This window comes from Odocoileus virginianus, chromosome 29, assembly GCF_023699985.2.
Source record: "Odocoileus virginianus isolate 20LAN1187 ecotype Illinois chromosome 29, Ovbor_1.2, whole genome shotgun sequence".
Classification (NCBI taxonomy): domain Eukaryota; kingdom Metazoa; phylum Chordata; class Mammalia; order Artiodactyla; family Cervidae; genus Odocoileus; species Odocoileus virginianus.
The window spans coordinates 10,390,717-10,418,210 of NC_069702.1; the positions used below are offsets into that span (position 1 = coordinate 10,390,717).

The 27,494-nt window shown below is 45.5% G+C and overlaps 1 protein-coding gene across 3 annotated transcripts in view; it reads left to right on the forward strand.

Moving 5' to 3' along the window:
• Positions 1-13,656, forward strand: part of HS3ST1 (heparan sulfate-glucosamine 3-sulfotransferase 1) — a 34,209-nt gene extending 20,553 nt beyond the window's left edge. For all 3 annotated transcript variants that reach the window (XM_020888986.2, XM_070458114.1, XM_070458115.1), the window contains exon 2: positions 12,270-13,656. In XM_020888986.2, the coding sequence (XP_020744645.2) occupies positions 12,381-13,319 (939 nt within the window). In that variant the 5' untranslated portion in view covers positions 12,270-12,380 and the 3' untranslated portion in view covers positions 13,320-13,656. The remainder of the gene's footprint in view (positions 1-12,269) is intronic.
• The last annotated feature ends 13,838 nt before the right edge of the window (positions 13,657-27,494 follow it).

Consider the following 27,494-nt stretch of genomic DNA (forward strand, 5'->3'; position numbering starts at 1 on the left):
GTTACACAAGCCCCTTCGCCACGACAAGGCTGTGCTCCGTGAAGGGGATGGAAACATCATAAGTGCCTTGTAAAAGTGGGGAGTGATCACCTGTGGGCAAGTATAGACCTGAGGCATCAGTCTGCAGACTTGCCTTCTAATCTTTTTTTTTTTTTTTTTCATCTTCACTTCTTTGGGCATCCACAAAAATCAGGAGTTTTCATACAAGTATATACAGTAGAGTCTCAAAAAATCCAAAGATCAGACGACACTGCTCCCTCTTCCCCAACAACATCGGCCAGAGTTATGGCAGCAGCTTGTTCTTTACACAGCCCACGGGCACACGGGGCTGCTTGCTGCTGTCTCCCCCGCCCCAGCCACCCAGCTTCCGAGGTTCATGTCACCTGCCTGGGTCCAGGAGACCATGGTGTGCCACCCCTGGGACGACTCACCCAGTGGAAACAGTCCCAGGCAGACTCTTTCTTCTCTCTCCTAAGGGCTATGTATCAGTCCTGGTGGCTCAGATGGTAAAGAATCCTCCTGCAATGCGGGAGACCTGGGTTTGATCCCTGGGTCGGGAAGATCTCCTGGAGGAGGGCATGGTGACTCACTCCAGTATTTTTGTCTGGAGAATCCCCATGACAGAGGAGCCTGGTGGGCTATAGTCCACGGGGTCCCAAAGAGTCAGACACGACTGAGCGACTAAGCAAGCAAGCAAGAGTATGCTCAGGTGGCAGAGACAGAGCACGAATCTCTCTTCCTCTTTTCCCAGGGACGCTCATCTCATTACGGGTCTTATCCTCAGGACTTTATCTAACTCTAATTACTTCCCCAAGGCCCCATCTCCAAATATCCACCACACCAGGGACAACAGCTTCAACGTGTGAAATTTGAGAGGCAACCAAATTCAGTCTATCCAGCCTGACTCAAGAAATGAGACAAATTCACCCTCCACCTTTGCCTACGCAGGGGAAGAATTTACTTTGACTTGTATATATTTATTTCCAGTGGCAACTATTCTAGGGCTCCGTGACCACAAATAAAAGAAGCACAGGTTCCCGTGTGTTTGGGGTTCAGGGCATGGGCAGCAGCAGACCTTGCTTTCTGATTCATTTCAGCCCCTGCACCCTTGGGCCTTGCGGCTCTGGTTCTCTGTGACCTGTGTCCTCATCGACAGGGATGCAGACGGGACAGGGGGTTCTTTGGCCTCTGATGCTCTGTCTTTCCTGTCCATTTCCAGGGAAATGGATTGCACGGGTGCTGGCCCTGAGTGGGGTGATGAGGACTGTCTGCCTCGTCCAGGGACGTTCTCAGAGTCAGATGGCATCTGTCAGGAGGTTGGCTCACACCTGGAGCGGGAGCTGAGCCCTGCGTATCCGAGCGCACCGAGACAGTCGAGATCCTGTCTCCCGTCTGCTGGCATGGCCCCCTTTTCCACTCAGCTGCGCTGAGTAATAAGAGAGGCCCCGTCCGCCCTCCCGTCACGGAGCTCAGCCTGTGCCAGTGTTTCTGCTGCTAATGAAGGATTTATTTAGGTCACCACTGCCTTCTGTGCACAGCATCGCAGATTAACCATGAGGGGGGTGGGGCTCCTCTTCGTCTCCCCTGCACACACCTGGCCGCCCGCCACTCAGGCAGGGGGCCTTTCTGGAGGACCCTCGGCGCCCCTCCCCGGACAGAGCCTGGATCGCCCCTATGTGTCACTGTCCTTTCTCCTGCAAGCCTCGGTCTGGTTGAGTCACTGCAGTGCTTTGGATCGTGAACAAATGCATTTGACTAATTATCAGCCTTGATTCCCATTTATATCACACAGCCTCCTTTTTTTTTTTTTAAAGACAAAAATAGCTGCCACGACTGAAGGGCTTGCCATCGGCCAGGCAATATGGCAACATCGTAAGCACCCTCATAGGCTTCTGTTTAATCCTCACAAGCGGTGTATGTTGGCCAAGGCATTCGATCGAAGGTCTGGGTTTTTAGTGCTCTCTCGTGGATTTTAAGTTAGAGAGCTGAGATTTGCGCCTGGGTTTTTGGCTCTAAATCCTCTGAATCCCAGCAGCGGCCCTCCGCCCCCCTCCACAGATAACACCACCTCTGTGACCAGGCCGATCCCTCTCTATTTTGTCTGCTGCAACTGTTTCCAACCCTGGATTTAAAAACAAACTACCCTAACAACCATAGGAAACCAGATCCAAAGGCAGCCTTCCCAGCCCAAGGCCAGGACCATCAGGCTCCCAATCTGAATGGATGCAGTTGTTCCAAGCTCAGGGAGTTCTTGAGTTCTTGCCATTCCAAAGGCTGTGGGTGGGCAGACCGGTTCTCCAGGCAACTGGTTAGAAACGCAGACTCCCAGGCCTCTGCCCAGAGCTCTTGGATTAGAATCTGCATTTTGAACTAAATCCCCAGGGAATCGATGTGCACTTGTAAGTCTGGTAAAAGCTTTATGCCTGGCAATGGTGATGGAGCTGCCAGAGCTCCTGGTGGGTGTGTGGAGAGCTTCAGTCGCCTCCCACTAGCAACCCCTTGTCCAAATCCTTCAACCTAATCTCTCACCTAATTTGGAAAAGTATGTCCTGTGGGTTGACTTCAGGCTACCTATGGGGCAGTTGGCATTGGATCAGGGAATTCTCAGAAGCTTGGAAATAACACGGTGATTGAAATCCACTGGCTTCAAATCCTTACCCCACCATGCTGCCCTCCCTGGCTGACCCAGGCGCCTCCTTCCTTCAATTCCGGGGAGTTGCATTCACTATCCAGGTAACCTTCTGCAAATAAGGAACCTCCTGTGTCGTGGAGGTCATGGAGCCTGTAAAGTGGAGGAGGGAGTGCTGGACGAGTCCTGGTCTTTCTCAAGAGGAAAATAGGGCTAGTCACCCCTCCTTTTCCCAGGCAGTCAGTGTGGCCCAGAGGAACTTTTTTCTTTAAATTGGAATGTGGTTGCTTTACAATGCTGTGTTAATTTCTGCGGTACAGCAGAATGAATCAGCTATTCATACACATATCCCCCCTCTTTTTTGAATTTGCTTCCCATTTAGGTCACACAGAGCACTGAGTGGTATTCCCTATGCTCTACTATAGGTTCTCCTTGGTTATCTGTTTTATACATGGTACCAGTGTGTATAAAATAGATAAATATCAACATACATATGTCTATTCCAATCTCCCGATTCATCCCAATCCCCCCTTGGTATCTATATGTTCTTGCATCTGTGTCTTTATTTTTGCCTTGTAAATAAGATTGTCTATACCAATTCTTTTCTGATTCTACATATATGCATTAATATTCCGTACTTGTTTTTCTCACTCTGACTTACTTCTCTCTGTAGTAACATTATGTGAACCGACCTTGGGTCTTCTGTACCCTGAGCTCTTTTCTACCCCAACTTACCTCACAGCAATTACCATGAGTAAATCCAAGCCAAAGTAAATGTCAGCAGCTGTTGACGAGGGTCATGTGTCGGCAGTTTCAAGAAAATAAATATTTATGGGAGTCCTGAGATCATGCTGTCCTTCTGTAGACTGACAGGAAGGAGCTAAATCTGCTTCCTCTTTCTTGGTTTCCACAATGACCTGCCAAGGATGGAAAGTTGACCCCGCTGCCACGGGCTCTTAAGTTAGCCCCGCAGAGGTAAAGGTCTCCTAAAGGCAAACAAAAAATCATATACCATTGATTGCTCATCAATGGTTGCATACAGAAAGGACAGTTCTGATCAAACTGTCTTTACTCGGGTATTAGTGCATTCCAGAAAGTTAAATCACTTAACACCCCAGCATGCATGGACAGAGGCAATTCTTGGGGAGCAACACAAGAGCTCTCATCCTTCCCGCTGTGTTACCAGGCTTGGAGCAAGCTCGCCCCTTTGCCTGGAATGTGCTTGCTGCAGTGCAAGGAAGGCATCTCCGCTCAGAGGCAAAGCAGAGCACTTCTTGGTCCTGTGACCTTTTTGTTCTAGTTCAGTTGCTCAGTTGTGTCTGACGCTTTGTGACCCCAGGGACTGCAGCATGCCAGGTTTCTCTGTCCTTCACCATCTCCCGGAATTCACCCTAACTCATGTCCATTGAGTCGGTAATGCCATCCAACCATCTCATCCTCTGTCATCCCCTTCTCCTGCCTTCAGTCTTTCCCAGCATCAGGGGATTTTTCCCAGTGAATTGGCTCTTCCCATCAGGTGGCCAAAGTATTGGAGCTTGAGCTTCAGCATCAGTCCTTCCAATGAATATTCAGGACTGATTTCCTTTAGGATGGACTGGTTTGATCTCCTTGTTGTCCAAGTGACTCTCAAGAAACTCCCGCACCACAGTTTGAAAGCATCAATTATTTAGTGCTCAGCCTTCTTTATTTGAGAAGGTCTTTTAACCCTGGTGGCTCAGAGGTTAAAGCATCTGCCTGCAATGTGGGAGACCTGGGTTCGATCCCTGGGTCAGGAAGATCCCCTGGAGAAAGAAATGGCAACACACTCCAGTATTCTTGCCTGGAGAATCCCATGGACAGAGAAGCCTGGTGGGCTACAGTACATGTGGTTGCAAAGAGTCAGACACGACTGAGTGACTTCACTTCACTTCACTTTAACCTTAATAGCATGTTTCTGTGTCTGCCTTAGGGAGAAAGGCAGGCCATTAGCATTTGTCGTATGCCCTGTAAATGCTAGACATTGCCCTGTCTCTTTGGCATGGGTAATCTTTTGGAATCATGATAGCATCCCTAGGAAGTAGATTTTAGCCCATTTTGCAGAATGGCACACTGAGGCCCAAAGAAATGAGAAACTAACCTGAGCTTGGTTGGCTCTCAGAATTCTAGCCTGGGTCTGTCCAATCGCTTTTCTATTACCACTCACTGCCCTTTTATTGCAAAAAACATATAAAATAAAAGGAAAATAACCACCCCCTTGGTACTGTCACAGTTATTAGTGGGGATGATTTCTACACGAGGGCCTATCGCCTGACACACAGTCGGCACTCAGGGAGAGAGTAATCGCTTCCTTTCCAACCCTTCTGTCAAATCCCCTGGACGACTTTTGTCCCCCCAGATAACCATCCCTGTTATCCAAGAAGACTCTTACCTGTGCTGGCTGGTTCATCAACTTTTTTGAGGGGCTGGGAAGGTTTTCCGGCAGACAGAGGGACCACGGGCATCGCTGTGCTTGATGTATACTGAATGTCCCTCCTGTGAAATATTCTAGTTCTTTAATTTTATCCATGAATATGTTCTAGTGATGGGGCTGAGAGTAAATGTGTTGTAGTGGTTACATTTGAAATCTCAGTCATAAAGTGAATTATGTAGTAAGACTTAAGAAGAAAATTAAATATTTTTGAAGGGTTATCTCACTACTTCCCATCCTTCTTTAATGAAAATGCCTTCTAGGCTCTCAGGCGATTTTGTCTGTCCTCTATGAGAAATTTTGAGCCCCCTTCTCAACATCTGGTTTCTATTTGATCCTCTAGGGAGGAAAGCTTACTACTTTTTGCCACTGTCTTTTTCATAAATGGCAAATGGTTAAGTTTCTCTTTCTGCGGAATGAAAAGCCTCTGTCAGTGCCTTCCGTCATTTGCCTGACTTTCCAGTACATTCGATGTGTTCATTCAGCAAACAGCTTCTCTAGCACCCGCTGGGTACCAGCCATCACGCCAGTCCCCGAGGATGCAGTGGAGGGAGGTAGGATGCTGATAAGGAAGCTTTGAATTGACTTTTTTGGGTGGAGAGGCAGGCAGTAAACAAGCAAACATAATTTGGATAGTATATCAGGAATATAAACATGATGATGGGAAAGAACGTGATTAAAGGTGAGAGGGTGGGCTCATGTTGCCGAGAAAAGCCAGCATTTGAAATAAACTCCGTGACAGGGGACAGCCAGCCTCAGGAAGCCTGGTGGGGGGTGGGGGAAGTGGGGCATCCTGGAAAGATGGAGCAGAGAAGGCCAAGACTCAGAGCTGGTGTACCTTCAAATGAACCGGAAGGCCTGAGCTTGGCTTAAAGGGGCAGTGAGGTGGGAGGGGCAGACAGATCCTATCCTAGGTTCATTCCTGACCTAAAAAGGATTTGGATTTAACTCTTTTATTTTTTCACCTCAAAGCATGTGACTTCCCATTTCCCTGACCCCATGCCTCCTTCAGCAGAAGCTAGGAGTCTTCCCACTGGACCGCCAGGGAAGTTTAATTCTTAATGCAGGGGAATCTCCACCTGGAAAGTTCTGTGTCCTCTCCCATGTGTCCCCCATGCCTGGCGTGTGGTCAGCATCTTCATGTGGGGCCCAAAGGAGCCTAGTGCTGCTGATGGGAAAGACTCTTGGCTTTGGAGTTCTTGAAACTCAGGGCTTGGTTTATCACCACAGGATGAAGCAAGCAGCCTCCCTGGTAAAAGGGCGTGAACAGAGTGGGCTGGATCTCTTTCAGGGATCTTTTAACCCATCTACACAGGGAAGGATGGGACTTTCCAGGTGGTGTCAGTGGTAAAAGAGCCCGCCTTCCAGTGCAGGTAGACAGAAGAGACGTGGGTTCGATCTCTGGGTCAGGAAGATCCCCTCGAGTAGGAAACGGTAACCCACTCCAGTATTTTTGCCTGGAGAATCCCATGGACAGAGGAGCCTGGTGGGCTGCAGTCCTTAGGGATATAAAGAGACGGACATGACTGAAGAAACCACTCCATTTCTCTGAGCCTCACTTTCTTGTGACAATATCAGTTCTGTCCAGCATGCAGCGCGTGTCACACGGGTCCTACGTGCAAAGTGGCTAGCCTAGTGTCTGCTCAGTAGCGAGTGCTCTGGATGACTGCTGCCAACATTGCTTTTTGGAGGAATGTGGACTGGCCTCCAGGTGCTGTTGAACAGTCTTTGTGCTGATGCCAGCTCAGGCTCCAGACTTCCAGAAGATTCCCTTTGATAGTACCTAGTTTACTTCTGAAGAGAGAATAAGCTGTTTATTTTTGTGCTGCTTGCAATTTCAAACTTGCCTTCCCGGTTCTTTTCCTGTTTGAGATGGTCCTGATTTGTGAGTGGGGTCAAGGATCTTGCTTTTGAAGAAAGCACGTTCCACAATTAAAGAGTTTCCAGAGTAAGAATTGCAAAAAGTGTTGTGTGTCTCTGGGCTGTCTACTCCAGTTGTCAGAAACCACAAGTGGCCTTGGGCCCCAGAATCACCTCAGATGGTGATTTCAGCCACGAAATTAAAAGATTCTTGTGCCTTGGAAGAAGAGCTATGACAAACCTAGACAGCAAATTAAAAAGCAAGCCTGGCTTTGCAAAGGGGTTGCAAAGACTCAGACACGACTTAGTGACAGAATAACAGCAACAAGAAATGGCCTTGAGATGTCCTGCAAATGTATACACACTGGCTTTTGAAGACTTAAGACAAAAAACTGCAAAATATCTCCTTCATTTTATTTAGTGATTATGTGTTGAAGTAATAACACTTTGGATAGGGTTACAGAAAAAATTGGTTTTCAAATCGGGTCTCCTGGAAAATGCGCAAGTGCATATGTGGGTCATTTTAACATCTATAATAAAAGTAACAATGATACATGATCCATCTTAGGACAAGCTATGACAAAGTGTCAGAGACATAAATGAACAGTGATTACTGAATTGAGAGGGGTTGCTCTTACCTTCCTGAGCAGCTCTTAATGACCTGTGGAGATTTGAGTTTTTCTGAATATCTTGTAAAACAATGTGTTACACTTTTATTTACATAATTCTTTTGGGGAAGGCAGTATGGTTGGAAGAGTGGAGGGGAGAAGGTATTGGTGAAGGTAGGGAATACCAGATCACCTTACCTGCCTCCTGAGAAGCCTGTATTCTGGTCAAGAATCAACAGTTAGAACCAGACATGGAACAATGGACTGGTTCCAAATTGGGAAAGGAATATATCAAGACTGTATATTGTCACCCTGCTTATTTAGCTTATATGCAGAGTACATCATGTGACATGCCGGGCCAGATGAAGCACAAGCTGGAATCAAGATTGCTGGGAGAAATATCAATAACCTCAGATATGCAGATGACACTGCCCTTATGGCAGAAAGCGAAGAGGAACTAAAAAACCTCTTGATGAAGGTTAAAGAAGAGAGTGAAAATGCTGGCTTAAAACTCAGCATTCAGAAAACTAAGATCATGACGTCTACCCATCACTTCATGGCAAATAGATGGGGAAACAATGGGAAACAGTGACAGACTTTATTTCTTGGGTTCCAAAATCACTGCAGATGGTAACTGCAGACATGAAATTAAAAGATGCCTGCTCTTTGGAAGAAAAGCTATGACCAAACCAGACAGCATATTAAAAAGCAGAGACATCACTTTGCCAACAAAGGTCCATCTAGTCAAGGCTATGGTTTTTCTAGTAGTCATGTATGGATGTGAGAGTTGGACTACAAAGAAAGCTGAGCACAGAAGAATTGATGCTTTTGAACTGTGGTGTTGGAGAAGACTCTTGAGAGTCCCTTGGACTGCAAGGAGATCCAACCAGTCCATCCTAAAGGAAATCAGTCCTGAATGTTCCTTGGAAGGACTGATGCTGAAGCTGAAGTTCAATGATTTTGACCACCTGATGCAAAGAGCCAACTCATTAGAAAAGACTGTGATACTGGGAAACATTGAAAGCAGGAAGAGAAGGGGATGTCAAAGGATGAGATGGTTGGATGGCATCAGAGACCCAATGGACATGAGTTTGAGCAAGTGCTGGGAGAGAGTGAAGGACAGGGAAGCCTGGCGTGCTGCAGTCCATGGGCTTGCAAAGAGTTGGACATAACTGAGAGACTGAACAGCAACAAGGGGTTTTTAAACTGTATACTAGTCTTTCGGTTGTTTTGGAGGGGGGGATTGTTTTGGAATGGTGTTGTTTTTGTAAAGGACAAGCTATATTTAGTTTCTTCTCCGGAATCCCCTGGTGGTTCAGTGGTTAGGACTTCAGGCTCTCACTGTTGAGGGCCCAGATTTAATCTCTGGTAGGGGAACTAAGATCCCACAAGCCTCGTGGTTCAAGCAGGAAAAAAAAAAAAAATTGTTTCTTCTTTTCGCTCTCTGCTGGTAACTCCCCTTTAGGGAAGTGATCTCAGATGCTCACTGTGCTACCTGGCATGCCTCATAATAACTTGAAAAGAGCATGGAGAGTCAGCGCATGTGGCTTTCAGGGCTGGCCTCTGACTCTGTCCCTGCCGTGTTCCAGGACCTGGCTGTTTTCTGGAATGTGAGGCTGTGAGATGGGCAGGGCGTAGCTGTTCAATGTGGAAGAGTTGCTATCTCCCTCGCTTCACCCATCCCACAGCCTGCACATGCACACACATGTGAACACACATGTACACACAGACGTACAGACACGCATGTGCACATGCTCACATACCCCAAACATGTGAAAGGCAAGCACAACTGGTCCCTTTGGCTGACCCACACCGGCAGTGGAAAAGGAAATAAAATTTCACTGAGTCGTGCTAAAACATGCATTTGACTAAAGCAAATGGCCCATTAAATTTAGCTCATCCAACCAGTAAGACCAACCTTGAACCCCATCTTGTTTGACCATCTCTCCAAAACGTTTTTTTTTTTCCTTTTTTCCCCCCTAAATAAGCATATCAGGTGATTTTTCTGGTTCTTTCTCCAGTGTTCTGTGATTTTTCAACTTTTTAATTGTTTGATCTTGAATATACATTTTTCAAAGTGGTTAATACAGTTGATATCTGAAGGATATCAAATCAGTTTGATCACAAACAGGGAAGTCCTGTATATTGTTCTTCACTGACACATTTAAGACAAGTTTTAGTATTTCTCTAGTGGATCTAGCTGGTAAAGAATCTGCCTGCAACACAGGAAGTCTGGGTTCAATCCGTGGGTTGGGAGGATCCCCTGGAGAACGGAATGGCAACCCACTCCAGAAGTCTTGCCTGGAAAATCCCATGGACAGCGGAGCCTGGTGGGCTATATAGTTCATGGGGTCAAAAGAGTCGAACACAACTAGCAACTAAACCAACCACCCCCAGACAAGTTTTAAACTAATAAAGTGAATTTTAAACCTGGCATAATGAAGATGATGGGCCTTCTTGATAGAAAATATGTTTTCTGGCTTTGTAAGTCCCACAGTCCCCAAACCAGGCCTGTCTCCAAATCTCCCTGAGCTGTGTTTAGACAGAGATTATTTAAAACAGAGCTTCCAATCGCCTCTTTCCTGGATAGGGTCAAACATGGATTGCTGCTTATCAGCCCCGTGAAAACATCAGCCGTGGCTCACGTGTCTTGGGGGCCCATGCGCTGCAACTCAGCAGTGCCTGCGTTCCTGGGAGACTTTAATGCCCAAATGTGATAAATCTCAGAGAGTTAAAGAGGAGGAGGCATAAAGGAGGCAGTTCATGGGAAGAGCCCTGCATTCAGAGCTTTAAATTTGGACCGTGAATTTTGAAATGGAATAAATTTTTGTGTCCTTGGGCAAGACCCTCATCTATAACTGTCCTGCGTTTCTACCTTCCACTGTCCTGTTGGGGTGACATTCGACTGAGCCTGCAAGACCCGCTCTTTATAAACAGTTAACCTTCTCTTCTGTGAAAGTTTTTTTGTTCCTTCCAGTAACCTCACCTGTATATCCCTCTAGGCCCACTGCACAGGCTTGCTCTACTAGGAAGACATTCCTAGTCATTTCAGGCAAAATGAAGGAACACAGGTCCTCAAAGTACCTAAACTGTGATCATAACGGGAATCGCACTGATGCTCGCAGCCAGGCTGTGTCAGTTAACTTTTGCCAAATGTGTACTGAAATACAAACCACCCCAAAACTCAACAGCTTAAAACCACAAGCACTCATTCTCACACATGAGGGAGATGGCTAGGCTGCACACAGGAGACAGATGGGGTGGCTCTGCGCCAAGTGTGTTTCATCTTCCTCCTGGGACCAGGGCACTGTTTTTTTTTTTTTTTTTTTTTTCATCGCAATGGTGTAAGGGCTGAGGGCATGTGAAAACACACAGTCCTCTTAAGGCCTGTGCTGGGCACTGACACTGTCGTTTCTGCCCATGTTGTTGTGCAGTCGCTAAGTCGTGTCCAACTCTTTGCAGTGCCGTGGACTGTAGCACGCCAGGCTCCTTTCTCCTCCACTATCTCCCTGCTCAAACGCATGTTCATTGAGTCAATGATGCCATCTAACCATCTCGTTCTCTGCAGCTCCCTTCTCCTTCAGCCCTCAATCTTTCCCAGCATCGGGGTCTTTTCCAGTGAGTCAGCTCTTTGCATCCAGGGGCCAAAGTACCAGAGCTTCAGTTTCAGCATCAGTCCTTCTGATGCATATTCAGGGTTGATTTCCTTTAGTGTTGACTGGTTTGGGCTGAGCGCCAAAGAATTGATGCTTTTTGATTGTATTGCTGGAGAAGACTCTTGAGAGTTCTTTGCACTGCAAGGAGCTCAGACCAGTCAATGTGCCCACGTTCCACTGGCCAAACCTAAAATCACTAGGAAGTACACTCCCCCTGCACTGAGGCCACAGCAAGAACTAGATCCAGGGACAAGTGAACAATTGGAGCTAACCATTCCATTTTTCAAACAGGTTCGTCGGCCCTGTTAACTCAGAAACCCCTGGTGGGTATGGGAGCAGAAACCATGCCTGCTTCGATGTCACTTGCCCCTCTGCCTGGGGCTGGCAGCTGGTTGCTATTCACTGATGTCTACTGAGGTCCGACAGACCTTGCCCATCTTTTTCCTTTGTAGCAAAGGTTGGCAAAATAGGACTACAGGCTAAATCTGGCCTGGTTTTTGTGCCAGTAGAACACTAAACATATAAATGTCTGGGGGAAAAAAGTAAAAGAAGAATAATTTTTAATGACCCATGAAAATGATATGAAATTCAAATGTCAGTGCCCATAAATAAGGCTTTATTGGAAAAACAACCACACCCAGGTCTCTTTGCACTGTCTGTGGATGCTTTAGAGCGAAACAACATAGTTGGAGGAGTTCCCATGGAGACTATATGTCCCCAAAAGCCTAACCATTTACTCTCTTGCCTGGTACAGAAACTTTGCCACCCCTGCTTGATAGGATAAGTGAAAGTGAAAGTCGCTCAGTCATGTCCCACTCTTTGCAACCCCTTGAACTCCTCTGCCAGGCTCCTCTGCCCATAGGATTTCCCAGGCAAGAATACTGGAGCGGGTTGCCATTTCCTTCTCCAGGGGATCTTCCCAATCCAGGGATCAAACCTGGGTCTCCACCATCTGATAAAGAAACAGAAAATCCGGAGGAGGTGAATGTCTTGCCAAAGATGACAGAGTTGTCAGCTTGATTAAGCCCGGTATTTACGTGGGGTTAATACTTTCCTCCTTTGTTTCCTAGTAATCAGAAGCCTGCGATACCCATGTGTCACTGATCTGGAGACGTCCCCCTGCGGGCAGCGCTTCATGACCCAGCGGCGCCCAGCCCAGTGAAGCCACAGTGGTGTCCGGCATGGCCCCGCTGCTCCTGGGCGCGGTGATGCTGGTGGCCCAGCTCCAGCTAGTGCCTTCCCGCCCCGCGGTGGTGTCAGGGGACGAGCCGGGCCAGCTGGAGCTGGTGCGGAAAGCGGCGAGCCTCCAGGACGAGATCCCGGACGGCGCGGCCCCCAACGGCTCCGCCCAGCAGTTGCCTCAGACCATTATCATCGGGGTGCGCAAAGGCGGTACCCGCGCGCTGTTGGAGATGCTCAGCCTGCATCCAGACGTGGCGGCCGCCGAGAACGAGGTGCACTTCTTCGACTGGGAGGAGCACTACAGCCAAGGCCTGGGCTGGTACCTCAGCCAGATGCCCTTCTCCGCCCCGCACCAGCTCACGGTGGAAAAGACCCCCGCGTACTTCACGTCGCCCAAAGTGCCTGAGCGCGTCCACGGCATGAACCCGGCCATCCGGCTGCTGCTTATCTTGCGGGACCCGTCGGAGCGCGTGTTGTCCGATTACACCCAAGTGTTCTACAACCACGTGCAGAAGCGCAAGCCCTACCCGTCCATCGAGGAGTTCCTGGTGCGCGACGGCCGCCTCAACGTGGACTACAAGGCTCTCAACCGCAGCCTGTACCACCTGCACATGCAGAACTGGCTGCGTTTCTTCCCGCTGCGCCGCATCCACATCGTGGATGGCGACCGCCTCATCAGGGACCCCTTCCCCGAGATCCAGAAGGTGGAGCGGTTCCTGAGGCTGTCGCCGCAGATCAACGCCTCCAATTTCTACTTTAACAAGACCAAGGGCTTCTACTGCCTGCGGGACGGCGGCCGGGACCGCTGCCTACACGAGTCCAAAGGCCGGGCGCACCCCCAAGTGGACCCCAGACTCCTCAATAAACTGCACGAATATTTTCATGAGCCAAATAAGAAATTCTTTGAGCTTGTCGGCAGAACATTTGACTGGCACTGATTTTTTTTTTTTTTTTTGCAATAAGCTAGGCTCGGAACCTTTCCTATTGTAAGTTCTGGTGTACATCTGGGGTGGGGGAAAGAATTTTAAAAGGGCATTTAAGTATAATTTATTTGTAAGATCCATAAATTACTTCTGTACAGTATTAGATTCACAATTGCCATATATACTAGTTATATTTTTCTACTTGTTAAATCGAGGGCATTTTGTATTGTTTTTCATGGTTGTTAACATGTGTAATATGTCTCTATATGAAGGAACTAAAATATTTAACTGCAAAAGAAAAAAGAAATTCTGGAGATGCAGTCTTTTTTGAATATAATTAACTTGCCCCCAACTCCAAATAGTTGTGTGTGTTCATTCATCACATATATTTCTTTGTTACTCTTAAAAAAAAATGTTTTTCATAGTTATTACCTTCCTCTCCCCTTCTCTCCTTTCTTCATTGTCTTTTTAATGTCTCCCTGAGGTCATCAGATTTATTTCTTACTTGCATTGTGAGATTTCTCTTCATTGAGATGCCCTGTTATTGTTGGAGGTGATATTTTCACCCATTTCCAGCTTTAGCAGGTCCCTGAGTGTAGATTCTAACTCCATGTAAACTCCAAGAGGACAAAGCAATTAAGCTGGAGAAGTTAGTTGCTAACCAGCAAGAGGCTTGCTTCAAAGAGTGCTTACACTTCCTTCTGATTGCAGCAATAGATGAAACAACAATAAAGGAAATTAAACCTGGCTTTCAGAATGATATTGGGGCTGTGTACTTTGCCCCAGGTGGCAATGGGTCTCTGGAAAGTCACTTAGAATAGAAAAGAGGAATTACAGAATGTATGCATGTCCTCATCTGTGAAAAGCTGACTAAAGGGATAACCAGTTGCTGGGGCTGGGAGTTTATTAATCTATTTCCTGAAAGATCAATATGCACTTATAGACATATATTCCATACGCTTTGAGACCTGGGCATGTACATGTTTAAACATCAGCTCCAAATTTAGAGTCCTGAATGTGAAAGGAAATTTAAATTCCCAAGGGTTGAAATTGAAAAGAGAAAAGTTCAAAGCGGTGGCAGATATAGGTTTGGAATCCCTTGCACCTGCCTCAGAGGCGAGGGGCCCAATTTCAGTTTCACTTCTGCTCTGAACAACTGGGTTGTTAGGAATGATCAAATAAACCCCTCTGAGCCTCAGTCTTCTCATGCGTTCTTCATTCAGTCAGCCTCATACAGAATTAAATAAATCAGACTTTTTTTTTATTACTATGAATACAAATATGTTCGTTATGGTAAAACAAAAAAATACAAGGACACAAATGTGTCTCCTAACATAGTTCTTGCTTAAGGCAGAGGAGTGAAATAGACATTTTGTAGAGGAACTCTTTGAGATTTCCCTCAAGCAACCCCAGGAAGGAGGAATCATAATGGCAAGTTCAAAGTGGAAGAAACGGGCACAGTGAAGATAAGGAACTCGCCCAAGTTCACGTTAACTATAAAACAGAGCTCAGAGTTCACTTACAGTCAAAGCCCAAGGTTCTTTTTTTTTTGGGGGGGGGGTGATTCTACCCATTTTTTCTCTAAATGCAAATGGAAAGACCTAGAGACAGCTCTTCCTGACATATTCCTTTTCTGGTGCCAAATGTCTTCCATCCCAAGAGGTGAGCCCGAGCCAGAGGGAAAGGGTAAGAAGGAGCCTGAGGTTTTCTCAGCCGTGCTATCAGGGAAATGAGTCAGCTTAGTTATGCTTCAGCAGCTGCAGCCTGGCTTGACCTTAGCATGGCCTGCGCCCCACCCTGGGCCCTGCACAGATAGCAGAAAATGCCTTCTCTGCACCTTCATTAAGTGAAAGTGAAGTCTCTCAATCGTGTCCAACTCTTTGTGACCCCATGCCTACCAGGCTCCTCCATCCTTGGGATTTTCCAGGCAAGAATACTGGAGTAGGTTGCCATTTCCTTCTCCAGGAGATCTTCCCGACCCAGGGGTTGAACCCGGGTCTCCCATATTGTAGGAAAATCCTTTATCATCTGAGCCACCAGGGAAGTCAAGATTGTCATTAAAAAAGCCAGCTCCCCAGAGGGTGTGGCAGAAATGGAACGGGCTTCCTGTTGACGTGGTACTTTGTCATCTGCAGAGTGTTTCCCTCTATAGCGAATCACTGGATCTTACTTCTGTCATACCCACTGTAATAGATGAAGGCTGAAAAAATGAGAGACAAAGGTGAAATCGAATTATCAAGCTTGCCCAGGAACTGGGTGACTGAGTGGAGACTCTGGTATGTGTTTTCTGAGTCCAAAGAGGATGCTTTTTGCAAAATACTTAAGCATGCCAGCACCCTCGGGATGGTGTACTTGAAGCTTGCACTGTTGGGGCAAGAAGGTGGTGGGTAGGGATGAAGGAGGGAAGGACCAAACACTGGAGACATGATCTACCTTTTGTGGCTGACACTGCTGATGCTCGGAGATGCCCCAATTTACGACGATCAATGGGTATAAACTCAATAATTGTTGGTTTAAAGGTATGCTTGTGTGCTCAGTTACATCTGACTCTTTGCAACCTCATGGACTACAGCCCACCAGGCTCCTCTGTGCATGAGATTTTCCAAGCAAGAATACTGGAGCAGGTTGCCATTTTCTGTACCAGAGGATCTTCCCAACAAAGGGATCGAACCCACATCTCTGGCATCTCCTGAATTGGCAGGTGGATTATTCACCACTGAGCTGCCTGGGAAGCCTGATGGGGGTGTTGTTGACTAAAAATGCTCTCATGGAGGTCTAGCGCAGGCAGGGGGCAGGGGCCCTAGTAGCTATTTCTATCCATCTGTTTTTGGTACCCCGTGAGCCAGCCATTTGGAAGGGATAGGCACCATAAGGCCATTGCTCCAGACCTGTTCCAGGCCCTTAGCTCTCATCTGAGCACTGTCAGATTCAGAGGGGTCCTGCCGTAGACCAGGGTGGGCCTACTCAGAGGCCCAAATGCAGTGACTCAGGAGTCAGATGGACACCTGATCCGTCTCCAAACACCTCATAGAAAGTCAATTAACCGAGAGAAGCCGAGGGAGTGAGGCTGCTGCCCAGACTAGTCTAGGCTCAGGGCCAGCCTTGGGTGATGACCTCCTGGCAGGGCGGCAGAGAGTAGCTGATCAGGGCCTCAGCTATTGTGTTTGGGATATTTGGAATATTCACTTTGCTTGATGCTTCTGAGGCGTCAGAACAGCCCCCTCCCATCCTGCTGGAATCGGATAGTGCCGAAACCCTGGTAACACTATTTTGATTATCAGCTCACAGCCTGGAAATTGGCTATTTTAACAAAACTGCTGGTGTGGCTCTGAGCAGAGTGTCTTGCTCTTTCTATCTTGGGAGACGGTACGCAGCAGAAAGGAGATTTGGGGCAAAAGAGGCCATCGTTCAGAGTGCCTACTACCTGCAGAGGTGGAATCAGAGATCACTGCTGAGAGTTCGGGTATTCATTACAATTGTGTTTTTCTTTTGAGACCCTACTACGTGCTCAGCATGGCACTAAACTCTCAGGAGAATGAAAATGTTAATGCAGGAATAAATAGTCATTAACTGTTCTGTGTTTAAAATAAAAACAACAAAAACATAGAAGCACTAGGAAGGCTATTCTGTGTTTAAATTTAAAAAAGGAAAGGCAAGGAAAGCAGGCAGCTTAAACTGTGTACAGATTAGCCAGTGTAGTGTGCTTATGAATTCAAGAACATCCCTGAGAGAAGTCAGTTAGCCCTAGGATAGAGTGGACTAACTGAAGCATAAGACATGGAACTGCCCCCATTGTTTTAAAGGAAAATAAATGGAGGGAGCTTCCCTGGTGGTCCAATGGCTAAGACTCTGCATTCCCAATGCAGGGGCCCAAGTTGGTCTCTGGTCAAGTAACTGGATCCCACAAACCACAGTTAAGAGGTTGCATGCTGCAGTCAGGAATTTGCCTTTCTCAACCGGAGGTTCACGTGCTGTGACTGAGGATCCCACATGCCACAACTGGGACCTGGAGCAACCAGATAAATAAATATAAATATTTTTCAATGATGATAATAATAAAGAGAGGAATACTACTCCCGCTATGGGGATGGTGGTCCCAGAGATGGAGAATGTTGGCACTGAGGATCATAGAAAGTGAGAGATGACAGAGGTATCACTTAACCACACCATTGCTCAGGAGTAGGAAGAGATGGGAAGGGTGGCGTGGCAAAGCTGTGACCCAGATCGCTTATATTGTGGGCCAGGGGACCCTGTGGTTCCTGCAGGAAGGCTTCTTGGAGGAATCGCCACAGAGCCGGAGCGCAGAAGGCAGTGGAGGCGACCCGAGCAGGGCGTTCTGGACAAGAGCAGGTTAAGGAATCAAGGGGGGGGGTGTGTGGAGGCAGAAGAAGTAGAGATGCAAGCAGGAGGTGGTCTCCTGGGCATGGGAGTGGGCTCAACACACTGGAGTTCACTCTGTGGCCTTGACATCTGCTTCCCAAGTGGCGGAAGCTTGCTTAGCAGGCATCCAAGCGTCTCTCTCTCTCCTGTGCAGGTGTATATCTGTCATATAAAAATAACTACCATTTTTGCATACCTGCTATGTGCTTGTATTTTAAATATGCTGTTTTTAACCCATGTGGCAATTCTGAGAAGTAGGAAACAACATAGTACTGATTTTACAGGGGAGGAAGCTCAAATTCAGACGCTGAAGGGCTTGACCACAATGCCATAGCCATTGATGGCTATACCTGGAGTTTAGGGTCTGGTGTCCACGCCCTGCTACTAAAAGTCTATGCAACTGTGAGTCAGCAGAGGAAGAAATAAAGCATATGCATCAGGCTTCTCTGTCCACAGGATTTCCCAGGCAAGAATACTGGAGTGGGTGGCCATTTCCTTCTCCAGGGCATCTTCCTGACCCAGGGATTGAACCAGGTGTCTTGCATTGACAGGCAGATTCTTTACCACTGAGCCACCAGAGAAGCTCCTAGAATCATAAGAGGCATCCAGAATGTCAGGAGGCAATGTCTAGTGCTATTGGATCATCTTCAAGCCAAGAGTGGCTGGATCCTGATACTAAAGGAATGTGATAAAGCAGATTCCTTACCAGTAGAAAGTATATATATATTTCTATATATATATAGAAAGTCTGAGCTTGAGCTAAAGACTAGAGAAGCCCAAAGGTGCTCGCCAAATGGCAAGCAAAGGATGAGGACCGAGATGCTGAGATTCTTGACTGAGATGCTTAACTGAAATATTTTGGTGGAAGAAATGACCCTGACTCTTCCGTTCACCCTGAAATCAAGATCCTCACTCCACTTTCCTCAAATTTCCAAGTCAGGTGACCTGAGAGAAAAAGCAAGGAGAGCTAGGAGACCTGGATGAATGTGAATCCCAATTCCACCAGCTATTAGGTTCAAATTCCCAGAAACTCAAAAAAAAAAAATTTTTTTTTCTGAATATAAATGGATTGACATTTACTTAACTCTATTTTGGGGAGAATTCAGTGAGATAAAGTAAAAACTGTTAACTGTGGGTATGTGGTTTAGTGGTTAAGAGCATTGAGAACTTTGGGATGTAGACCAAGACTGGTTTTGAAACAGCAGGTGCCAAGGCCTTGGCTTCCCACCCATTTCCCAGCTTTGGGACCATGGCCTTTGCTGTTGGTGTCCCGTCTGGACTCCATTCACCAGAAAAATACTCCAATTTCCCATCGCCCATTCCCCACCCCCATCTGGCTACTAAAAGCTCACCCTGTGTACTGTGTTCTAATTGTCGGTTTCTGCCTTCCCTGGAGGTGCCTGGGAAGTGATGCCCACCCTTCTTCTCTACTCTCCATGCAGTTGCCTGTGACTAAAGATTGACTGATGTGGCATGAGGCTTAGGACTGCAGGGAAGCAGCCCAGCCTCCTGGTCTCTGAGCAGGACAACCTCTATGGCACAACTCACGTTCCAGAATTCGTGGGATCAAGTGGAGGCTAGACTTCTGAGGGCTTCCCAGGTGGCGCTAGTGGTGAAGAGCATGCCTACCAATGCAGGAGATGCAAGAGACGTGGGTTTGGGCCCGGAAGGTCCCCTGGAAGAGGGCATGGCAACCCACTCCAGTATTCTTGCCTGGGAAATCCCATGGACAGAGGAGCCTGGCAAGCTACGGTCCATAGGGTTGCACGGAGTCAGATACGACGGAAAGGACTTTGCACACATGCACGCACGCAGACTTCTCCTGAAGCCACGCTTCTGCCTAGTTCTTCTCCTGTTTTATCCTGTGTCCCTGGTTATCTATTTCTTCCACAATCCCATTCTTAGTAAATGACTTGCCCAAGAATACAGGCGGAGGAGGAAATGGCAACCCACTCCAGTGTTCTTGCCTGGAGAATCCCAGGGATGGAGGAGCCTGGTGGGCTGCTGTCTATGGGGTTGCTAAGAGTCAGACACGACTGAAGTGACTTAGCAGCAGCAGCAGCAGCAAGGATACAAGAATCCCCATCTCGGGCTTCGCTTCTAGAGCATCTACTCTAAGATTGTAAACTTGCATACAGGTCTTAGTCTCTCTATATTTCATATGTGTAATATGACCAGCCAGTAATACAACAGTTATTCTAACTTTTCCCATAAGAAATGAGGCCACTTTGTTCTCTGACACACAGAAGTGCTAAATACAATGATAGACATAATTATTATCAAGGAGTAGTCTCTTCTTTTGCCTTCTCAGACTATCGACAGTGTCCATGCATTACCATCAACCTCCAGCATCATGAAACTTTCTGGTACTCACCAACATGCGGGCATCACTCCATCTTACTTATGGGACAGGATATTGTATCTCTATTGTTTGGTTAGTATTTACTTTAGGGCTCCTGAATGGATGTCCTTTCCTCTTCATTACAACACCCTGGCGCTCAGCACTGTGCCTGGTACATGGTAGATAGCAAATACTTCTCTGTGGATTGAATTATAATTCTAGCCCAGATGTCAATCTGATGTGAAAACCCCCTGTACGGTATCCCAGCTTCCTGAGCTGACGTCCTGGGAACGCCTTCTCTGGGTCAGGCACTGATAGCAGTTCACAGTATACTGTTTTACTTAATCCTTACAAAACCCGGGGGAAATAATCAGTCCAAGCTCATTGTTTTTTTCTGACCATCATATCCCCAGCAAATGGAGCAATGTTTGGCCTAAGAGTTACAAACATTTATTAACTAAATGAATCATCCCAACGTCCAAGCTTTCTCCACTGTGCCATATGATACAACCTCTTCCCAAACATTGCGCTAGTAGAAAATCCAGTATTCCCTAAGGCAAGCCATTGCATCTCCAAATTGGCCACTAAAATTCATACTTCCTGTAACGACAACTCTATTCCCCTAGCTTCCTCCAGTGGCTATGACTTCTGCACCAGGTGTTATGAAGAACAAACCTCATTCCCTTTTTCATGTTGGCACATTGGAAAGAACACTGGCCTTGGATTCTGAAGTCCTGTACTTAGCTAATCCTGAACCTAGGTTTTCACGGCAAAGTGACCTTGGGCAATTACCATAGCTTCTCTCAACTTCTGGTACCTTTCTGCAAAGCAAGAAAAATGATGCCTTCTTCACATAGATTCTATGAGTCTTGCATGGCCAGTGGCCAATGTACAAATATAAGAGATCATAATTCTACAAAAACTCATCAACATTGAAAATTAGTAATAATACTGACTAATAATGAAGAGCTGGGTATGGATTATCTCATTTAATTTTCAGGTCAGCCTCTGAGGCAGGCATTACTATTAACTTCATTCTATGGATGGGGGATCCAAGGCACAGAGACATTAACTAATTTTCTCAAAGTCACATGACTAGTAAACAGAGCTGGATTTGCTCCCTGGACTGTCTTCTTGGCTAGCTTAAGCATGTAGTACTAGCTAGTACCAGCAGGGTAGCTTAGTATCACCGTGTTACCCCACCTTTCAGTGCAGAAGAGAACCCTTTTCTCTCACATGCCTTCTCCTGAAAAGAGCTAGAGCATAAAGAAAGCAAACATAGAGATTAGGAATTTAAGATAAATATCAGTAAGGATATGTAGTAGGTAGAATTCAAGAATGCCCTCCCAAGATTCCTAGTCCCTGGTGTACATACTCTATGTAACCTTTTCCTCTTGAATGTAAGCTGGATTTGCAAATAAGATGGGATATTTACCCTCTTGATCGGGTTACATTATCTGGTAAGGATAATGGCATGTGACGTTATCAGGGGAGGGAGAAAGATTCTCCCACTAGTTTTGAAGTCACCTGCCATACAAGAGGCTTATCAAGGGACTGCAGTTGCCAGCAACACTGGAAGTGTCCCTCAGTCAGCATCCAGCAAGGGAACAAAAGCCATGGTCCTACAGCTGCAAAGAACTCAGGTTTCCCAACAAGATGTGAACTTGGAAGAGGGCCCCAAGCTCCAGATGAGAACACTCTGGCTGACACCTTGACTGCCACCCAGTGAAGGCCTGCTTGGACTCCTGTCTCATGGAAACTGAAATAGTAGTATGTTGGTTTTAAGCTGCTAGATTTATAATTATTTGTTATGTATTAATAATAGAAAATTCCCTGGTGGCTCAGATGGTAAAGAATCTGCCTGCAATATATAAGAGCCAGTTTGATCCCTGGGTGGGGAAGATCCCCTGGAGAAAGGAATGACTACTCACTCCAGTATTCTTGCCCGGAGCATTCCATGGGCAGAGGAGCCTGGTGGGCTACAGTCCATGGGGTCGCAAACAGTCAGGCATGACTGTGCCATTAACACACACACACACACACACACACACACACACACACACACTACAAAGTCTTAAATCTACTTTTTAGCCATTCTTCTCAATTTATACTCACTTTTATATACTCTCTCTTGAAAACAAGCAAAATGCATTACTTTTTTGCTACCCAGGATATACATGTTCATTATATGAAAACTGAATCCTTCAAGTAAGATTATCTAAAAATAATCACTGCCAACGTTTTGTCTTGCTTCAGATTTTTCCAAGACATGAATGTATTAAAAATAAATTACATCTTTTTGATATCTCACTCAATAACCTGAGGGTAAACATCAGCTGATACCTATCCACTGATAAAGTTGAAAGAGAACTTAGAAATCCTTTAAGCTAATCTTATTTTATGGAAGAAGGGTGTGAATTCTAGAAGAGTCAAGTCACTGTTCATACTGAATTTATATTATAATAGATGAGAACTCAGAACTACTCCTTAATACCTTCTACACTGTATGTTTGATGTCATATCACTTGTGTAACTCCCCACCAGTATTTGGTCCCCAGGTGAAGTCCTATTGCTTCCTACGAAACCATTGCCTCACAGTGTTTTACAGGAAGCCAATATCTAGGTGACAGCAGCTAAGTAAAGTTAAAGTCTTCATTTAGTAGTGGTTTTGATTAAATGGGAAAAACAACAAAAGCTAGGTAGACTTGGTATTCTGGGCTTCACTGGTGGTGCCCTGGTAAAGGAATCCACCTGCCAATGCAGGAGAAGGAAGAGATGCAGTTTCAATCCCTGGGTTGGAAAGTTCCCATGGAGTAGGCAATGGCAACCCAGTCCAGAATGCTTGCCTGGAAAATTCCATGGACTGAGGAGCCTGGCAAGCTGCCGTCCATGGGGCCACAAAGAGCAGGATATGACTGAGCAACTGAGCAACACACACACACGCACAGACCTAGTGTTATAATTGCCCATGGTGATGTTCCCAATTACTCTAAAACCTAGAGCCATGCAGCATTTATTATCTCTGGTAGTTCTGAGGGTGGGCTGGGCAATTCTGGCCAGTTCTTCCTTGGGTGCTCACCCAGTTGTAGTCAGATGGTGGCTAGGATTGAAGCTGACTGAAGGCTGGGCTGAGTTGCAGATCTAAGACAGCTTCGTTAATGGCATGTTTGATGCCTTTATACTTTTGGGCTCCAAAATCAGTGTAGATGGTGACTGTAGCCATGAAATTAAAAGACACTTGCTCCTAGGCAGAAAAGTCATGACCAACCTAGACTGCATATTAAAAAGAAGAGACGACATCGCTTTGCTAATAAAGGTCTGTCTGGTCAAAACTATGGTTTTACCAGTAGTCATGGATGGATGTGAGAGTTGGGTTATAAAGAAAGCTGAACGCTGAAAAATTGATGCTTTTGAACTGTGGTGTTGGAGAAGACTCTTGAGAGTCCCTTGGACTGCAAGGAGATCCAACTGATCCATCCTAAAGGAAATCAGTCCTGAATATTCATAGGAAAGACTGATGTTAAAGCTGAAGCTCCAACGCTACGGCCACCTGATGCAAAGAACTGACTCATTTGAAAAGAACCTGATGCTGGGAAAGATTGAAGGCGGGAGAAGGGGATGACAGAAGATGAGGTGGTTGGATGGCATCACCGACTCACTGGACTTGAGTTTGAGCAAGCTCTGGGAGTTGGTAATGGACAGGGAAGCCTGGCGTGCTGCAGTCCATGGGGTTACAAAGTGTCGGACACAACCGAGCAACTGAACTGATTGAGTGACTGACTTGATGCCGCGGTTGGAATGACCGCTGTGCCGGGGGCCTGGCTGGGTCTGCCTCCCTCCACCCTCCATGTGACCGACTTGTGCTTCCTTACCGCATGGCAGACTTAAGGTCACTGGTGGAGCTTCTCTATGGAATCTGACTTTCCCCAGACTGAGTGTTCTAAAAGAGCAAAGCAAAAGTTGCAAGCGTTACCTAGAGAAACCACTGCTACATGGTATTGTTACTGTGGGGCCAGCCCCGATTCAGTAGGAAAGGACTTTATAAGGAGCTGAATAATAGGAGGCGTGGTTCACTGGGGGGACCTCTTTGGAGACTAGCTGCCATGCTTGGTGGTTCCTTGACAATAAAATGGACAGAACACCTACTTAATGGATTTTTGGTCATATTTAAAAGAGAGATTAATATAGGTATGAGCTTTCATGAATCTTAGAATCCATTATACAAATGCAAGGTGTCATTATTAAAAGTCCTTGGGCCAACTATGTAATTTCAACTATTTTGACCTAAAGCATTTGCCTATTTTCAGCCCAACCTTTTGATTGTGTGTGATGGTGATTAAGTGATTTTGCATGAATCATTTGTTCCGTGTTACTTACACTGTGTTTTTATTATAGCCCAACCAAACCCTATGAGGAGAAAAGATACACTTAGAACAAATTGAGGACTGGGTCAGCAGGGAAATGTTGTCCTCTGTGTAGGCAGAGCTACACGACCTCTCAGATAATCTGTCAAACACAAAAGAAAGTTACTGAGACATTTAACACTGCATTTTAGAAGCTGTGTACAGCACTCTGAAAAGAATGCATGGCAGATTCCATTTCTACTTTCTTTAATTTGGAAGTTCTATCTTTAGTAGTGATTTACATTTTCCACACAATTAAAGACTCTACCTAGTTCTGATTTGCACTTGAAGTATCCAGTTCAGCTGTGACTTACATATTTTCCTCTATTTATCTGCTTCTGAGTTAAAAAAAACAAAAAACAAAAAACTAGGTCTTAAATCTTGAGATTAATTGGGGGTCATACAGGACAAATATGATTAACAGAAGATCAATATGCTCATATGTTAAATAAGAATAGATAGTATTTAAGGAGTTCTTGTGCATATTAAACGCCACAAGCACAGACAGTCACGTGGTAGCCATTCAACTCACGTGCATCCATTGTTCTTTAACACGCTCTTTGGGAATCCCTTCAAAAGTTCTGTAATAAAGAACTGGCTGTTGGAAACAGAAGAGGCCCTTGGTATCAATGCCCATTTTAAACATCAAGGCCAACACTTCAAAATATCAGTGAAAACTTGTTGTGCCTCTAAATATAAGCATCCAGATAAATCCAGGCCATTGATGAGCAAACACAATTTTTGAGACAATTATCTGAATGATAAAGGTCTATGTTTTTCTGAAGTATTCAAGTATTGAAGTAGATAAGTCTGAATGTCCTCTTCCTTTCTTTTATGTACATGTCAAATGCAAATTTAAGGTATTTTAAAAAGAAAATCTCTTCCACTAAATAGTTTGGAAATTTACCTGTTTTGGTAGAGAAGGCTCCTAACTATTTGCTAAGGACATAAAATTACTGTTTTTCAATTACCTGCCATTTCTCTCATCTGTGTTTGTGTGTGTGTGTGTGAGTGTGATCTGTACCATAATCATTCATTTAAGATTCAGTTCTCCCATCTCCCAATGTATGAACTTTGAAAAGGAAACTTGAAAGAGTTTGAAATTTCAAGGGATATTTGACCCATGCTCGTCATCTATCTATTAAAATCCAACCTTTCACTTATATCACCCACTGGTAGAAACTGGAGAAGGGAATGGCAACCCACTCCAGTACTCTTGACTGGAAAATCCCATGGACAGAGGAGTGTGGTGGGCTACAGTCCATGGGGTCGCAAAGAGTCGGACACGACTGAGTGACTTCACCTTCATTTTCACTGGTAGAAGCAACTCAAGTGTCCACACACAGGTGATCCGGTAAACCAATGTTTTCTCCCCATACAATGAGGAAAGGAATTCCTTTCAGCTGTGGAAAGGAATGAATTCTTATATATGCTACAACATGGATGAACCTTGAAAGCTTTATGCTGACTGAACTAAACCAAACACAGAAGAACAAACACTGTATGACTCCAATTATAGGAAATAAATAATTGATCAAATTCATAAAGACAGAAAGACAATTAGAGATGATCAGGGGCTCGAGAGGAAGGAGAAATGAAGAGCTATTATCCAATGGGAGGAAAGTTTCTGCTACAGGGCTTCCGGGGTAGCTCAGTAGTAAAGAATCCGCCTGTCAACACAGGAGATGGAGGTTCAATCCTTGGGTCAGGAACATCCTCTGGAGAAAGAAATGGCAACCCACTCCAGTATTCTTTCCTGGGAAATCTCATGGACAGAGGACCTGGTAGGTTACAGTCCATGGAGTTGCAAAAGAGTGCAACAGCTGAGTAACTAAACACCAACAACAGCGAAGTTTATGCTGGGATAGTGACGAAGTTTTGGAAATAGACAATGGTGACCAATGTACCTTTTTTTTTTTGGAAATAGTGATGAATGATACAATTAAAGTGTATGCTTAAAAATGGTTAAAATTTATGTTATATTTCTTATCACTTTATATATATATATATGTATATATATATAGACACAAATTCAACCTTAGGGTCTATATTAACTTTTTACTTAATTGCAAGCAACTCAACCTTGTTCTTAATTCATCTGCAATTTATGCAGGTGGACTTTCATAAAAGTGTTAACTCCATGTATCACCAATCACTGCACAACAATTCTAGTTTATAATTGCTGCATTATATATCAATTTTAAGATGGAAAATAAACATGATATTTATTGTAAAACCAGTCTAATTGGATCCACTTTTCATGTGCCTAACTGGTGACTTATCTTGAGGCCAAATACATCATTTACAGTTATAATTTAAGCTATTCTACACAGTTTTACACTGTGGTGTTGAAGAAGACTCTTAAGAGCCCCTAGGACTGCAAGGAGATCAAGCCAGTCCATCCTAAAAGAAATCAGTCCTGAATATTCTTTGGAAAGACTGATGCTGAGGCTGAAGCTCCAAAACTTTGGCCACCTGATGGGAAGAACTGACTCACTGGAAAAGACCCTGATGCTGGGAAAGATTGAAGGCAGGAAGGAAATGGATGACAGAGGAAGGGATGGTTGGATGACATCACTGACTATATGGACATGAGCTTGAGCAAGCTCCAGGAGTTGGTGATGGACAGGGAGGCCTGGTGTGCTGCAGTCCATGGGGTCGCAAAGAGTTGGACACAACTGAACGACTGAACTGAACACAGTTTTCAATCCCTCCCATGAGAAGTGCATTATTTCCTCTCTAATTGGTTCTCTTCCCAACCTTCCTGTGAAATGTTCAACATCCCAACCTTAGGGTGTCTGCATCATCCAGGATGAAAATTAACCCATGACACTGTCAGTTCTGTTTGACAATAATTTCTCATCATGAATTGGGACCAACTGATCAAACTTTTGGAAACAAAAGGTAAAAAAAAAAAAAAAAAAAAGATTACCTCCTTATAAGCAAAAACAAATTATATACATAATTAGAGTGTGTGCCTTGTATAGGAATGGGTTGTTCACCAACATGTGGGTTAAGGTCAACCCAGAAGACCCATCAATGTGCTTGTATTTTCTTCCTAAGGAT